Raw genomic sequence first — 17,792 nt, 5'->3', positions numbered from 1 at the left:
TGTTCTCCTAAAACCTGATGCTCCGATTGAGATCTCTGAAAATTAATACTACTGGCTGGTTCGGTACAACTATCAAACAAAGATGGTCGAATTTTCTTGCTGTCCTTTTTCCGAAACAAATTCCTGCGCCTATTCAAAGCCAGCTGCTTGAGCGTTGCATCTTCACCGACTTCACAATCCCTGTTTTCCTTTTTCTGCCTCGTATCTTCAGACGCATGGGTCTCGTATTTTCAGCGGCATTGCTGTCAAGCGTCTGGTGACCTTCAGGCTTAGGACTCACAAACTCGGCCACACTGAGTTTACTTGAGTCCCCCTTCCCCTCACACTGTACCTCAGTCTTGACCTTGACCTCTGAGACATAACTGGCCTCGCTGCCTATAACTGCAGCCACAGAATGACTAGGAACAGCTTCCTTCATCTGCCTGCTCACAGACGGATTTTTCACAATGTTATTTCTCATTTCAAGTCTATCACTACCCGGGTCTATAGATACTTTAGATGAAGACTGTTTAACTTTCGAGTCATGTAGAACTGCACGTAGAGGAATACTGTCACCATCATCATCACTCTCAGATTCAGATTCTGATGGCCAACCAAGATACCCAGTTCCAAAGTGAGCATATTTGTAACCATTTGTTGGAGACTGTGTTGGGTTTCTATCTTCACGATCAGAATCTGATTCAATTTTTGCCAACCTCTTTTCCCGTGCGACTCGAAGTTTCTCAAAAGCTTCTTTCCGCTCTCTGTTCTTAAGATCAGCAGGTTTAAAGGGGGAGATGAATCGATCAAGACTCTTCTGCATGGCCCGGGATCTTTTAGAGTCTGAGTCATCTTCTAAGCTGGGGTGGACCTCTCGTTCCCGCTTGTTCTTACACCGCTTAAACACTGGGCTGAAGCAAACAAAATGAATTCAAAACCTTTTTTTCAACATACAACCCCAATAATTAGGCTAGTCACTATATTCAAGCACAGGTGAAATAGGAAATCTTACCATCATAATGAGTAGGTGTGAAAGCAACTGACGGATTATCTTGACAAAGATATTTCTAATCGAATTAATCTTGTATCTTGTACCATGTAAAGCACAGGATAGGATTCCCATGACAAGCTGATTACCATGATCCCAGGAATCAAATGTTTAAGTCTGTGTTCAGATATAACTGACCCATTACTGTATGTTGATTGGTTGGTGTTTAACACAGCACTCAGCAATATTCCAGCTATATGACGGCAGTCTGTAAATAACTGAGTCTGGACCAGACAATCCAGTGAGCAACAGCATGAACATCAATCTATGCAATTGGGATACAATGACATGTATCAGCCCGGTCAGCGAGACTGACCATCTGATCTTGTTAGTCGCCTCTTACAACAAGCATGGGTTGCTAAAGACCGATTCTAACCTGGATCTTCACGGGTCATTACTGTATGAATTTGCTCTCACAAGCACCCAAGAATTCACCTTGCAAAAAGGCAAATGATGTAAGCCCAACAGTATTTCATACAACCCTGGGCTGTTTGTCATATTAGCTACATTTAAAGTACAAAAAACACATTATACACACAAATATAGAGACTGTTGTGTAAGCTTTTGGACACAGTTCAGCACTGACAAACATGAAAAGAGCCAATAGTGGGACCAGGGTCACATATTCACATAATTAGGAGTGGGGCATTTAATCCTTTTAATATGGTGACTATGGTACCAATACAAAATATACATGATATGAGGTAGGTATGAGATGAACCCAAAGATTTTGCTCCAGCCAGAGGTCAGCTTTCAAAAATGATTTATCTCCATTTCTTTCCCACTATGATATGGAAACTTTCATTTGTACAAAGGAAAACCTACACAATTATTCTTATGGATGGGGCACAGAATAGACAGGGTGTTTAAACTAACCCTAACAATGCAGCTGTATCTATTTATATTCAGGGCTTGTCATTTTATTTAGTTCATTGAAGACACAGACATTTACTGACATTTCAAAACCACAATGATGTTTTAGCATGTTTTATACATTCTGGTACTACTCAGAAGAGGACAATAAGCCAATCAGAAGAGATGAGCATGTACTGTATGTTCTGGTACCATTCAGAAGAGGTGTACCATAAGCCACTGAGCATGTACTGTATGTTCTGGTACCATTCAGAAGAGGTGTACCATAAGCCACAGAGCATGTATCTATGTTCTGGTACCATTCAGAAGAGGTGTACCATAAGCCACAGAGCATGTATCTATGTTCTGGTACCATTCAGAAGAGGTGTACCATAAGCCACTGAGCATGTACTGTATGTTCTGGTACCATTCAGAAGAGGTGTACCATAAGCCACAGAGCATGTATCTATGTTCTGGTACCATCTAGAGCATGTTCTGGTTCCATGTACCAGAAGTTCTGTACCATCAGCCACTGTGTACCATAAGCCACAGAGCATGTATCTATGTTCTGGTACATTCATTCAGAATGATCTATGTGGTACCATTGAGGTGTACCATAAGCCACAGAGCATGTATCTATGTTCTGGTACCATTCAGAAGAGGCATACCATAAGCCACAGACCATTATCAAATGTTGTGGTATCATTCGGAAGAGGTATACCATAAGCCACAGAGCCACAGAAGAGATGTACCATGAGTGTGTGCATGAAGAAAAATATCTTCCTGACATAAGAAATCTGAAGGATTACCTTGTATTATTTCTGAAAAAAAAGAGTCCTGGAATCCCCAAAGCCCTTCTACAATCTGGTCTAAGTTCTTGTCAATGCTTTCATTTGTTCATTTTCTGGGATCAGCAAGGAATCTAACAATGTGTATGTCTACATCTGTAAATCAGATTTACCTTGGTGTTTCTGGGATGAGTAAGGAGTCATATGATGCACCGTGCGGTGTCCCAGACTCAGATGATTCACCATCTGCATCTCTAGCCTCCTCTGGACCGCTGTCTGATAAGCTGCGACTCAGTACTGGTCGAGATGGCTTCTTGGTCAATCGACTGAACAGGGACTCATTCAAATCCATTATTACTGAAAAATATTTCAAGGATTCATTTACAAACCAAACAAAGACAAGACAAGAGTCATCAGAAGATGACAAATCCCCCTGGCCCCCATAAATTTGAAAGAACAAATCAACTGATAGTTACTTAAAGTCCAGTTTTTGGGGACTAGGTCCAAATTGTTTCCAAGGAAATCATGAAAAATATAAATGCCAAAAATCTGTAAATAGCAAAAGGCAATACTTCAAGATCTGATATATCTGTCAAGTCTTGTAGAAAGATATTGAACGGTTTTCAAGTTGTGATCCAGAACGAAACCCACCCCTCCCTTTTGAGACTAAGTCCGAATCGTTTCCATGGAAACTGGGAAAAATAGAAATGCCAAAATCTGCAAATAGCAAAAAGCACCACTTTAGGTTATCTGATATATCTACCAAGTCTTGCAGAAAGATATTGAACGGTTTCCGAGTTGTGCTCCGGAAACGAAGCCTACCCCTCTCTTTTGAGACTATGTCTGAAATGTTTCCATGGAAACCAAGAAAAATACAAATGACAAAAATCTGTAAATAGCAAAAGGCACCACTTTAGGTTCTGTTTGATATATCTACCAAGTCTTGCAGAAAGATATTGAACGGTTTCCGAGTTGTGCTCCGTAAAACGAAGTCCATGCCTCTGTTTTGAGATTAAATTCAACTCATTATCATGGAAACCAGCAAAAGGCACCACTTTAGGTTCTGTTTGATATATCTACCAAGTTTTGTTGAAAAATATTGAAAGGTTTTTGAGTTATGCTCCGGAAACAAAATGATTATGGACGGATGGACAGACGGACGAAAATATCCTAAAAATCTTAAAAAGAAACTCAATAGCTTAACCCTCAACTTCAGCATGTTCCTGTTGCAAAAATAATGAGAATATTTTCATGAGTAATGCTTTGGAAATTATCCCTACCATTGTTTCAAATCCAACTTGTTGCCATGGAAATGAAAAAAAGATTAAATTAAAACAGTTGTCATGTACAATGCCAGTGAGACTCGGCATGTATGTTAAACACTTCAAACAAACTTGTGTGATCAGTTGAGAAACCAACACAAATTATACTGGACAAAAATAGTTAGGGATATATGTAAATTTGGAAATTATGAATAATGATCTATTTATTCATTGACACACTGATAAAATAGCAATCATAAAAATACCAAAATCCCTATTGTCCAGTATATAATAACCACAAGAACTACATACATTAAAAAATATTAGACTGTAAGACATGTAACATTTCTTTGGACAGCTGACAGCTGTATGGGTGCTGTTCCTTTAAGTGGATACTGATGATTACATTTCTCAAATGGGGCAGTGGGGTAGCCTAGTGGTTAAAGAGTTTGCTCATCATGCTGAAGACCCAGGTTCGATTAACCACGTGAATACAATGTGTGAGACACCATATTGCTGGAATATTGCTAAGAGTGGCGTAAAACCATACTCACTCGCATTTCTTAAACAAGGTAATTGCCTAATATTATTATATTAACTCATGTCGGTTGAAATTACGATATGTGCATGTTGTTTTCATTAATTTGCTTTAATATGACAATTCCTTTCTGTTATCTTTGGCAAGTTCTTCCGTGCCAGACTGACACCCATAAGGAATTGTTTACACACACCTAATCTTGTAGGCGTGTAAAATTTACAGTCTGGATGGGAATGTGATTTACTTTATAAAATGTCTTAACATTTCAGCAGTTTCACACACTGATTGAAAAATCTTAAACATCTTATCCTGTAGAATTGTGCCAGATAAATCCCCTTTCAGGCACTATTTTCATCATGCTCATATATCTTGATTTGAAGGTTCATGGGTCAGTAGATCCTTGTTTTTGTCTAGAATATATTGAACAAAACATGCAAAAAAACTAAGGTATGGAATATTCTTTTCATCATGTTCATGTTGCATTACATGTCTCATCTGTTTAATAGAAATTGACTGCAAAAAACGTCAGTTGATCATTTAGTTATGGAACTTTGTTTCAAGCATTTGGTCACATTCAAATGTCCATGACTTTCTATGCTATACTGAGGTTCAGTAATTAATAAGCTATACATATATTTGCAAATTTTATGTTCAACTGTGCATGTTATCGAAGATCTGCGGGTAGGAACATTAAACAAACATGGCCGACCAGTATCAAATACATACACAGATTATAAATGAGAGTGGGTTACTTCTTTCTGTCAATAATAACAGCATCACTCGAATAGCTGCACTTGTCTTATTCATACAGTATCCATACCAACATGACAGGGCCGATATGGTCACTAAGCTCTGAACCTGGCTACGTGAATAAACAATGTAATGAATGTATGCAGCTGCATCATCGTGCACGCTTCAGTGATGATCGGGTCATGTATAAACATGGTTTTGGAAATTACAATGCAAACTGTAAACATGACTAAAGACACGCGCTGTACAACTTTGAGCGTCTGTTACGACTATTTAGTAACTGCATTTGCAAATTTACTGTTTTGAGATCCGAAAGAACGGGTCATTTGATCAGCAATATCGGGCTATAGTATACACAAAACAAATACATTTCCCCAAATCCGGCAAGAGGGAGTTCCCGATGAGGCGATCTCCGTTCCTGTGATATAAACTTCGTGTCAAAAAATCTTACTTTTCGTGAAATATGTAATTATATTGGAACACTGCAAAGTTCTAAAATGACGTCCGCCATTACTGAAATACAGAACCAATGAGATCAGCTGTTACAGGTTTCATCGCACGTTTCGTCGAAATGTTTAGCTCAGCAGGAAACGAAACGGGATCAAGAACCGTTTGTCTGTTTTCAGGAGATATCAACAGACCATTACCAGCAATCGTTTCAGACCTGTCAGACAATCGAAAATTTAACTATGTTGTATTTCTCAGTCTCAAAGTTGTTTTGTGTCACGAGAAGAACCACATTTTTCAAGATTTTAGAATGGTTAATTATACTTTCCATTAAGTTAAGTAAGGTTTCAACAGAAATTTCACGGTTAGCAGCAAGAAAAGGAAACAGCAATTGCAACAGTTATACTATAAATGATGTGAAAAGCTGAGCACGAATCATTTGTGTGGTGATATACAGATGGACAATGCCTCACTCTGGGCTTGGTCGTTTCCGTTCCGTTAAAATCATGTAAAAGCTATATAGGTGAGTGGGTCAGGTTTTTCTGCGTATAGAAACCGGCGGTGACAGGCCGGGAAAGCCACATTTCACAAATTACTATTGCCGGGAAGGCCATATTTCAATTACATGGCTGTAGCCGGTAAAGCCACATTTCCAATAGATTAATTAATTAATGGATTACCGTAACCGGTAAAAGAGCGTCCCCATGTATTATATTGTAACAACCAGAAACGAATAATCTTTCCTACTCACAAGCGTGGTGTTTAGAAGAAGAACAGAATTTATTTTTGGACTTGAACAAATGTTTTCCTCGTCCCACAAACACATGGTGTACAGGCATGTAAAGGACATAGGATATATTTACAGCCAATTTATGGAGGCTGGACAATGTATTGTGTTTGAGTTCTTACTTCATTAGAAAGTTTAATGTATTTATAGTCTATAGCTAAGTTTCGCAAGGCCGATTTATTGGAATATCTAAACAGTGACATAAACTTGGTCTAACCTAGTCTGTCGTACAGATCCTGAAGCAAATATATCCTAGAAAGCCGACGCAAGTCTAGAAAATGTGGCAAGTCTAGATTTCCTCAGCTTCAGGGTCTGTACCAATCTGCTGAATTCACAAGCCAGAATATGGCTTGTAAAAATGCATGACATTGTTTTGACAGCATAGCCGGGAGAGCCACATTCCATGTTCACGCAACCATAACTATTGCCGGGAGAGCCACGTCAATTTTGGCTATCGGTTTTGGAAATGTGGCTCTCCCGGCCTGTAACCAAACCGGCTGTTATGGAGGAATCGAACTTACAGATAGAAGATGTTTTCACTGCCCAAATCGAGTTGAATCGGAACTGCATTTTATTTAAATGTCCACTTTACGACGATTTAAGAGAAGACCTTTTAACATTAGCAAAGTTTTTCATGCCACGTTTTACCCTCTTATCGGAACCTGAGAAGTTATCACACGTTTAAGATCTGAAGATTTTATAAACGTATGTGCCAAAAACGTTTAAGACGCCAGCAAATTTTATATAAATAATTTTGAGATTTCATGTGTATGTGTTGTATATAATATTCAATTGTCGTTTTATCTGCTTATATGCATCCTTCATATTGCTCTGTGATAGTCAATTATTAACTGTACCTCAAAACTCCATTGGAGTCGCATATGTGAATTTATCATTTTTACTGAGAGAGAGAGTGTGTGTGTGTGTGTGTGTGTGTGTGTGTGTGTGTGTGCAAGGGTGCGCACACGCAGACACCTTTTTTGTCCTGAAAGTTTATTATATGACCATTGGTTTGTTAGCTTCAAATAATTTTGGCATATGATATCAAATCGCAGTCTTAGGCATACTTTGTGTGTTTAAGCAAATAATGTCATGGGCTCTGAAGCTCACCCTGTCGATTTTATAAAGGATTAATTTAATCTTGTAAGAAATTCTCACCAATTCATTAACATATATGTTTTAATCTAAATCATTTACGGAGATGATTACTGTTCTCTTAATAACGGTTGGGAGAGAGAGAGCAATTTGGGTTGATGTCGAATGAGTGAGTGAGTATATTGCTTGACACAGCATCAGCAATTTTGTACACATGTTGTAGGGAGGGGTCAGCTATTTCGTACATGAAAATATTAAAACAGTTATGCTTGGGAAGGGGCGCATTGATATTGTACATGACATGCAAGGCGGTAGTCGCTCGCTTACTTTGTACATAAATCTTGGGGGCATTTACATTGTACATGCATCTCCATAAAAATATCATACCCCCACACCCCGCCATAAATTATGAACATTCGCTAAATGTATACAGTGACAATGTACTACAGATATCGATTTTTATCTCACTTACATTACACTTTTTCTATACTTCCACTGCCAATTTTTATTAAATAACAACAGTATACATTCACTGGCGTTAACACAGCCTTCGTTTAAGACTAACTGTTGTCACTGGGGGACAACGTTCACCTTGAAAACAAGGTATCTTCGAATGACGTTTTAAAAATATTATGCAGTTTTATTCTAAAAAACAAGTTTTCCATGCAACCATGCAGTTATTAATTGGCTTGTTAATTATACGCTCGGTAATTTCATCTTGATGCTGAACGCTTTTCGCTGCCCAGTACTTTTGGCGACCTATGGTAGACTAAACAATATGATGCAGTATGTGAATTCCCGTTTTAATGAATCCTGTTGAAACACTGTCAATATTACAGCCTGCCTGCATGAAAGTAAAGCGTAGCGCAGCATACTCAGGGAACCAGGCTGTATAGAGGCTCACAAACACTTTGTCACACAGACTGTCCATTTTAACTGAATGTGAAATGCAGCGGTTCGTAACCTATCCTATATAATTGATCTGAACGTTTAACCAATATAAATAATGCCTTTTTAATAGGTCTATAGACTAACATCTAGCCTCTGAAATAGACACATTTTACAGAAAAAATGGTTCCTAAATGATATTCCTAAGATATAATAAAAGGAGCCCAAAGACTTTCTTCATGCCAGATATTCCAGATTTGCATTGACTGTATTGGGTATATTTGTTTCAGGGCCTGAATGGCAGGCTAATGGATGGTTTGAGTGAGAGAGTAAGTTTGTTTTCATGCCGCATTGAGTGTCATTTAAGAAATCAGGGAGTCCCCAAAGGCTCGAAGAGATACACTGTGCACAATCAGACATCTAAACATTTGCCAGTTCAGTGCAAAGGGGCGGTGGCATAGCCTAAGACCCGGGTTCGATTCCCCACATGGTTACAATGGGTGAAGACCATTTCTGGTGTCCCCCGCCATGATAATACTCGATGACAAGGATACGTCTATAATTACAATAAATTGCATTGTGTAATCTACTGTGTCATAGTATTACTCATGTATTCCTCGTTCAAACCTACCCGTGAAGGTCCGGATGATCCTTCAGTAACCCATGCTTGTCGTAAGAGGCGACTAACGGGATCGGGTAGGCTCGCTGACTTGGTTGACACATGTCATCGGTTCCCAATTGCGCAGATGGATGCTCATGCTGTTGATCACTGGATTGTCTGGTTCAGACTCGATTATTTACAGACCGCTGCCATATAGCTGGAATATTGCTGAGTGCGGCGTAAAACTCAACTCACTCACTTACTTGTTTAAACCTGCATATTTTGAATTTCCCGCGTGTAAATGCGTATTAGTACAACAACCGATGCAGTTAAATGAACCAGTGTAGTATTTGTTTTCTATTCTAATGCACTCTTCTTTATAAAACAAGACTATAAAAACCTTGTATTATATACGAAAACTATTTGTCTCAAGAACCTGCGTCACTCAAATGCACACTAATCGCAGAATCGAATATTTGTTGGCAATCAGTAGTTGTATGTATGTAGTATTTAATTCACTTCCGGTAAGGAGCACCTGCATTTCCTGGAGACGCATAAACAATGTCGGACTAGCGGGCTTTCACCGTTGTTGATCACCAATAACACAAAGGTAGGTAAACTATGGTGATTATCTAAATATTAAATCACCAAATCTTCCGCTGTCGACATTTCCGTCCCGGAAAATAGATATAATCAGCAATTAATTGTAAGTACAGGACATCCAGCTTTTGAGTATAATTTCAGCGTCACTGGGAGTTGGTATAGTGACAGTGATTATCAATTACCTTACTCGTAATAGATACTTGTGATTCCATTTCATCAACAGAAGTGATTTTAGTTTTGTTTTCACACTGCAAGAATGTCGATACTAATGATGATTTATAGTATTCATAATAAATGGTAACTGATCCCAGTGTAACATATGTAAATGTTTGTTGTGAACTTCACGGGTTAACTCGACTCACATGACAATTGCTATGCGTAGCATACAACATAATGTTTGTTGTTATAGTGTTACGGCTTTACTACAACAGGAACACATGTTGGATTAAACATGTCATATATTAATCAACCTCCAGCTTATGAGCAGGGGATGATGAATTCCTACTTTTTCCACTCAAATGAAGTTACAGAACACATGATTCTTTCACATTACTGTGGAAATATAAAAGGAATAGGTGTTTAAATATTTTATATTCTCTTATTAATGTGGTAGAAATGTTAGGGTATGAAATAAATGGACACGATAACAAATCATACAATAAATGCATCTTCTAAGCACCAAAACTTGAGGTCCATGAAACTAGATATACATCTCTCATTTTCATAACATTTCTTAAACCAAACTTATTGTGATGAATAATTTATCACAAGGATATGGTACTTGTCATTTATAATCATTACTATCCCAAAGGAAATTTGGGGTTATATCGTCAAAAGATTAGAGCAAAAAGTTACAGATTCATGATCATAGGTAATTACACTTAAAACTCATGGGTCAAAATGGAAATGTTAGCACAAATCTAATAAACAATAACTTATAAAAGGTGTTTTAAAGGGAAGCATGTGAGAAATATATGAAAAGGTGTTAATGTACAGACAAAATATCACATACATGTAGTTTGATTTTTCAAGTGAACAAATAATGACTGGTACAAATGATTGATGAGCTCTGTTTTTTAAAGGAAAGCCAATCATTTTGGTAGTATTATTTTCAATATTGTATGTTTTACTTATATTTAAAATACTGAGCTGTGACCTTTGGACATTTAAATACCTTCCAACAATACTTTTTTTTATACATGCTTTACGTAAGGTGTTTGTTGAGACGATTTTTCTATGGTAATAGATTTTACTCAAACCATTCAGAACTAATTCCCATGGAAGCATCAGGCCAAAAGTTTGCAATACCTGTGTACTGACTGTGATTTGATGCCTTAAGTAATTAAGCCTTCCAGAAACCAAAGTTGTTGTTTGAATCCTGCCTCTCAGAGTTAATAACAGAAGGATGTAGATGTTTTGAACCATCTTTTACTGCAATTTCACCATTACTGTTTGTTTTTTCATGTGGTTATATACTAAATACACTTTTGTACCAAGTTTAGAATTTTATGTTCCCAAGTAAAATCTCTTAGTTTTAGAATGTTCATCATTGCTTGTAGATTTAGGTCATTGAACAAAGTTCAAGTACAAATAATAAACTGTATCAAATACTATAATGTTTAAATGTAAACTGCATAGTTTCTTATCTACAGTATTTCTTAGCAAAAGCATATTTTCAAACTGAACAGTTTTTGCAAAGATTTTGCTCATGGTCAGAAAGACAAACTTAAAAAATATTGTAGCACCCTGAAAACCTTAGATCTTACTAAATGATGTAATGATGTGATGGTGATAATTATTGTTGTGTCCATATTTTACTGTAAGAAGATAAATGCATCAACTATAATTTGAATAAAGAAAACTTCTGTTCCTTCCAGAGTCCCATGAAGATCTGAGTTAGAACTGATCTTCAGTAACCCATGCTTGTCCTAAGAGATGACCAATGGGATCGGTTGGTCTGACAAATGTCATTGTATATAAATTGCATATGTTGATGCTCTTGACATCAAATATTGAATTGTCTGGTCCAGACTTAATTATTTACAGACTATGGTGGGGGACACCAGAATTGGGCTTCACATATTGTCCCCATGGGTTTTACGCCGTGCTTGAGAATATTTCGCTCATATGACGACGTGCATGCGTGTGTATGTGTATATGCAGCTGCTTGTACTAGCCCAGGCTTAGGCTGGTTTTATACTGCCAGCCCAATGAGATACCATGCCGCAGTGAAGCATGACTACCCCACTCAGACACATTATACTGACTCCGAGCCGACCAGTCCTTGTTGTACCCATTAATGCCGAGCGCCAGACAGGGACCAACAAGTACCATATTTTAACGTCTTTTGGTATGACGCGGTCAGGGATCGAACCCGCGACCTTCCGCTCTCTGGGCGGATGCTCTAACCACTACACCACGGAGGCGGTCTCATAATGGTTTGAGGCGTGGTAGTGAGGGAGGTGGGGATGTGAAGATCATTAATTTAATTTGGCCTAATCTGTCATTATTATATATGGACTTCTATGGAACATTTGTAATCTGAAGCAAGTCCTATTCTTGAGAGGCCAGTGCAAGCATAACCACTTGTCAAACCAGTTTGAGACTTGTTTAGGATCATGTGTATTTTATATTGTACATGCTTTTATCACCATGATGAATTATGATGGGTGTCAGTTTGACCCTAGCAACACACTACAAGTGTATAGTTTATAGGTGTTTTGCTGTCTGTGATGATATATGGTTTGAACAAGACAGCAGTCCTTGAAATGGTTCATTTCAATATCCGACTATTGGTGATATAATAATAATGGACATTTATAAAGTGATTGTATCGACACACTTGTGCAATTGCTCAAAGCACTAAGACATTATTTCCCTGGTTAACCCAAGCTGAATGCGAGGTGCTAGATGGTTAACAATCATATGACTTATCCCACTGGTTACCCATTCACTGCTGGATGAACCGAGGAGATTTTGAACAAACTCACTTGAATGCGACGTTTCGATGTAGATACTAACACCATTATCCACCAAGTGGTGTTAGTATCTACATATACAATGTACACCCAAACGTTGCATTAATTGAAATATTAAGAAGTTGACTATCCATAGGACTTGGTTTTCCTTGATATGGTGGATGTCTTTTTAGTGGACTGAAGCTGCTTGATAACTGTTAAGTATCTGACATGTTGCATTCATTGCAATAAAGAAGTCGGTTTTGCTTCATCTTTACAACTTCTAAAATGCCTCTCAAAGAACAGATATGTGATATAGATCAACACCCAAATGTGTGTGATAAAGATACATTTAGGCAGTATTTAGGTGATTTTCAAGTAAGTAGCTGATATTGGAATAGAGGTTTTGTTTGTTGTTTAACTCCACATCCAGCAACATTCCAGCTATATGGCAGTCGGTCGGTGAGTCCAGACCAGACAATCCAGTGATCAACAGCCTGAGCATCCATCTACGCAATTGAGGAATGGAGTTCGTCCATCCATCTGTCTTCTTCTCAGACATTTTCTCAAAATCTTTTTTTTAAGTTAGATAACTAAATGTTTATATGCTGATATATATGGTTATGATCTGTGTGTGTTCAAACGTTGGTGTCTAATAAATTAATGTTATAAGCCTTAGTCCATGCTTTTAAGCTTTAATTGCAAACTGTGTGAAATGGGGGACTGGTGTTTCTCAGTAACTACTGAAGCTATACTTATCAATGAATTAGTTATAAAGCCTGAGTTCAAACAGTGGTGTCATAAAATATTGTTTCCAAAGTTACCTCCCTTGCTACATGTTTTTATTAATCTTGTGTATATAGTTGTAGACATTGTGTCTGATTTGGAACAAGTATTTTCAGAAACTGACGAAGTTACATGAGGCTAAATTTGAAAATTGGTAATACATTTTCCAGTTAAGGGTCCTTTTGTGTGAATTTATTTCCCATTTCAATTAAATTTTCTTCTGAAATAGAGCTGATCTATATGTGACTCTTTTTCTTTTGGTAACTCTTCCTTCCATTTTTATTCAATACTGTATGTACAAACATAATTCTCATGTGGCCCCTTAATTGTGGGGCAAAGTGATAATGTTGTTTCTTGTTCAGCTTAACAGCAGCAACTTCAAACTAATGACTTGAAAAGTTGGCAATTTCAAAAATATTTTAATGGAATCAGTTGCACAACCCATAACTGTTGTTTTAAAAGTCTTGTGTTAACCGTTAGAGGATGCATGGTAAGAAAACACATTTCCGATTTGTTGGGTGAAAGGTCGTTCCGTTACCTGGGTGCCGTTGTACAAAGTGATCTTAGCACTGCTGATTGTCAACTCCCCATACCTTAACATAGACTTAAGGTAGTCTTAGCGCTAAGGGTGTGTTGTACAACAGGACACTGACCTGTAATGGAATGTCCTCAGATTGGGGACTAGCAGTAGTGATCTATAAAATGTCATATTAAAGAGATTTTGTGTGATACAAATCAACTTATCCAAAAGCAATGTATGATACAGATAAACCCGATTATGTGTGACATAGATCAGTCTTTCTAACATTCTATCACCATGGATGGTACAAATATTGTGATGAGTACTTTTGTGAAGATCATTTGTATTGTTGAAATAAGATAGATCATATTGAAATTGTGATCATCCACTGACAAGACATTGATTGAAATGTTTACTCAGAACATCAGAGGAAAATCATTTACACTAAGAAAGGTACTCAAAGGTTGTGTAGTATTGATCATATGTCTCAAAGGTTGGGTGACATAGCAACTTCATTGATCAGACCAAGTACAAATAACTCATCCAGAGGCTTTGTGATGATCGTTCAAAAGATACAGGTATGGAATTCTGTGTGTGACGGAATGAGTGTATGGAATTTAATATAGAATAAAGCAACCGGTATTGTTGATTAAAACAGATATTTAGCAGAGACTGATAGCACACTTGACACAGTTATGAAAACATTGTCTACAACTGTTATTTGGCAATACTGACCACTGGTCATCCTTGTAGCTGCCAATCACAGCCCCTCCGAGGTCAATCATAAGCTATCCGGTCTCACCAGGGTCAGTCAACAGCTGTATCAGTGTAACAACCACCACCTGTCTGTTCTATCCCTGGTCATCCTGTCTCACCAGGGTCAGTCAACAGCTGTATCAGTGTAACAACCACCTGTCTGTTCTATCCCTGGTCATCCTGTCTCACCAGGGTCAGTCAACAGCTGTATCACTGTAACAACCACCTGTCTGTTCTATCCCTGGTCATCCTGTCTCACCAGGGTCAGTCAACAGCTGTATCATCCTGTCTCACCAGGGTGTAACAACCACCACCTGTCTGTTCTATCCCTGGTCATCCTGTCTCACCAGGGTCAGTCAACAGCTGTATCACTGTAACAACCACCACCTGTCTGTTCTATCCCTGGTCATCCTGTCTCACCAGGGTCAGTCAACAGCTGTATCAGTGTAACAACCACCACCTGTCTGTTCTATCCCTGGTCATCCTGTCTCACCAGGGTCAGTCAACAGCTGTATCACTGTAACAACCACCACCTGTCTGTTCTATCCCTGGTCATCCTGTCTCACCAGGGTCAGTCAACAGCTGTATCACTGTAACATCTGTCCTGGTCATCCTGTCTCACCAGTCTGTCTGTCAACAGCTGTATCACTGTAACAACCACCACCTGTCTGTTCTATCCCTGGTCTACCACCTTCTATCCCTGGTCATCCTGTCTCACCAGGGTCAGTCAACAGCTGTATCACTGTAACAACCACCTGTCTGTTCTGTTCTATCCCTGGTCATCCTGTCTCACCAGGGTCAGTCAACAGCTGTATCAGTGTAACAACAACCACCTGTCTGTTCTATCCCTGGTCATCCTGTCTCACCAGGGGTCAGTCAACACCTGTCTGTTCTATCCTGGCACCAGGGTCAGTCAACATCACTGTAACAACCACCTGTCTGTTCTATCCCTGGTCATCCTGTCTCACCAGGGTCAGTCAACAGCTGTATCAGTGTAACAACCATCCTGTCTCACCACAGTCAACCTGTGTCTGTTCTATCCCTGGTCATCCTGTCTCACCAGGGTCAGTCAACAGCTGTATCAGTGTAACAACCACCTGTCTGTTCTATCCCTGGTCATCCTGTCTCACCAGGGTCAGTCAACAGCTGTATCAGTGTAACAACCACCACCTGTCTGTTCTATCCCTGGTCATCCTGTCTCACCAGGGTCAGTCAACAGCTGTATCACTGTAACAACCACCTGTCTGTTCTATCATCCTGGTCATCCTGTCTCACCAGGGTCTGGTCAACCAGCTGTATCAGTGTAACAACCACCTGTCTGTTCTATCTGTTCACCTCACCTGTCATCTGTTCAGTGTAACAACCAGTCTGTTCTATCCCTGGTCATCCTGTCTGTTCTATCCCTGGTCATCCTGTCTCACCAGGGTCAGTCAACAGCTGTATCACTGTAACAACCACCACCTGTCTGTTCTATCCCTGGTCATCCTGTCTCACCAGGGTCAGTCAACAGCTGTATCACTGTAACAACCACCTGTCTGTTCTATCCCTGGTCATCCTGTCTCACCAGGGTCAGTAAACAGCTGTATCAGTGTAACAACCACCTCTCTGTTCTATCCCTGGTTGGGCTGTGGGGTAGCCCAGTGGTTAAAGCGTTGGCTCGTCACGCTCGTCAAAATGGAGTAGTGTAAATTTCTGTACCTGAAGTTTGTGACTCAGAAGATAATTTTGTTCCTGCAGACATTCAGGTGAGCTTCATAAGGAAACATACATTTAAAAAAAAAATTCTGGATATTATTGCCACGTTTATGTGACATCTTCTCTATTTCCTCATATTTACATTTATTTCAAGGGGAAGTTGAAAGAACTAGTCATGTACTTTAAACAGAATATCAGGAGTTCATTGGTTATCAACATAACCATCACTTGGTAACTCCTTGCAAATCATAAATAACATTTTTATTTTTAGCCTGCTTTTTGGCTTGTTTGATTAAAACATTTCCGCATGGGATTACAGTTTTGAATAGGTCACCAACAACTTATGCACTGGTCATAAGAGGCATAGGTCTAAATAGTTTGGTCCATACTTGATTTTTTACAGACTGTCATCATAAAACTAGATTTAGTGAGTATGTTGGGTTTTATGCCAATTTTAGCGATATTCCAGCAATATCACGGCGGGGAACACCAGAAATGGGCTTCACACATTGTTCCTATGTGTTGAATCAAATTCGGGCCTTCGGTGTGACAGGCCAACGCATTAACCACTAGGCTACCCCACCGCCCCTCATATATCTGGAATATTGCCACCCGCCACCCGTGAAGGTCCGGGTTAGAACTGACTGACTGACTGAGTTTGGTTTTACGCCGCTTTTAGCAATATTCCAGCAACATCACGACGGGGGACACCAGAAATGGGCTTCACACATTGTACCCATGTGGGGATTTGAACCCAGGTCTTCGGCGTGACGAACCAAGGCTTTAACCACTAGGCTACCCCACCGCCCCTCCGGGTTAGAATGAGCCTTCAGTAACCCATGTTTGTCGTAAGAGGCGACTAACGGGATCGGGTGGTCAGGTTCACTGGCTTGGTTGACACATGTCATTGGTTCCCAATTGCGCAGATTGATGCTCATGCTGTTGATCACTGGATAATCTGGTCCAGACTTGAATATTTTCAGACCGCAGCCATATAGCTGGAATGTTGCTGAGTGTGGCATAAAACTAACTCACTCACTCACTCACTCACTCACACTCACTGGAATATTGCCAAGTATGACGTTAAACAACATGTGCACAAACAAAAGTGTGAAATAATTACAGTTACTACAAAATCAGATGAATGCAAGGTGAAGATTGATCACACACGTTCATTATGAACGCCTCTAATAGTCTTACTATTGTGCGGAAGCCCTCTAATAGTTTTCAACCAATGGTCATCCTCCAGTTGTTCAATTGTCCTGCAACAGATGGTCATGTTCATGTTATAACTGATTATATTTGTACCCTTATGCAGAACATCTTTTCAGAAAAAAAGACACAATGATGTAAACTTTTAATACAAAAGATCACTCTCTCATGACTCCTTTTGACTCGAAAACAATACCAAAACCGACCCTCCAGTATCCTTTGAGCACT

General features: G+C 39.1%; 1 protein-coding gene across 1 annotated transcript; it reads right to left on the bottom strand.

Moving 5' to 3' along the window:
• Window positions 1-121: 121 nt before the first annotated feature.
• On the bottom strand, window positions 122-5,730 carry LOC124256136. Its single transcript, XM_046690093.1, has 3 exons — window positions 5,669-5,730; window positions 2,841-3,024; window positions 122-890 (listed from the first exon to the last, which is right to left on the bottom strand). Exons 2-3 carry the CDS (start codon window positions 3,017-3,019, stop codon window positions 134-136), a joined length of 936 nt encoding a protein of 311 aa, XP_046546049.1. The 5' UTR covers window positions 3,020-3,024; window positions 5,669-5,730; the 3' UTR covers window positions 122-133.
• Window positions 5,731-17,792: the final 12,062 nt, after the last annotated feature.

Source organism: Haliotis rubra, unplaced genomic scaffold (genome assembly GCF_003918875.1).
Source record: "Haliotis rubra isolate DU_JTF1 unplaced genomic scaffold, ASM391887v1 Scf62, whole genome shotgun sequence".
In the NCBI taxonomy this organism is placed as follows: domain Eukaryota; kingdom Metazoa; phylum Mollusca; class Gastropoda; order Lepetellida; family Haliotidae; genus Haliotis; species Haliotis rubra.
This window is presented reverse-complemented; position numbering and strand designations above follow the sequence as displayed.

Coding starts and splice junctions, on each gene's coding strand:
- LOC124256136 (XM_046690093.1), bottom strand. CDS start 3,019: ATGGATTTGAATGAGTCCCTGTTCAGTCGATTGACCAAGAAGCCATCT. Junction 891..2,840: donor CTCATCCCAGAAACACCAAG/GTAAATCTGATT, acceptor TGTTTGCTTCAG/CCCAGTGTTTAAGCGGTGTA.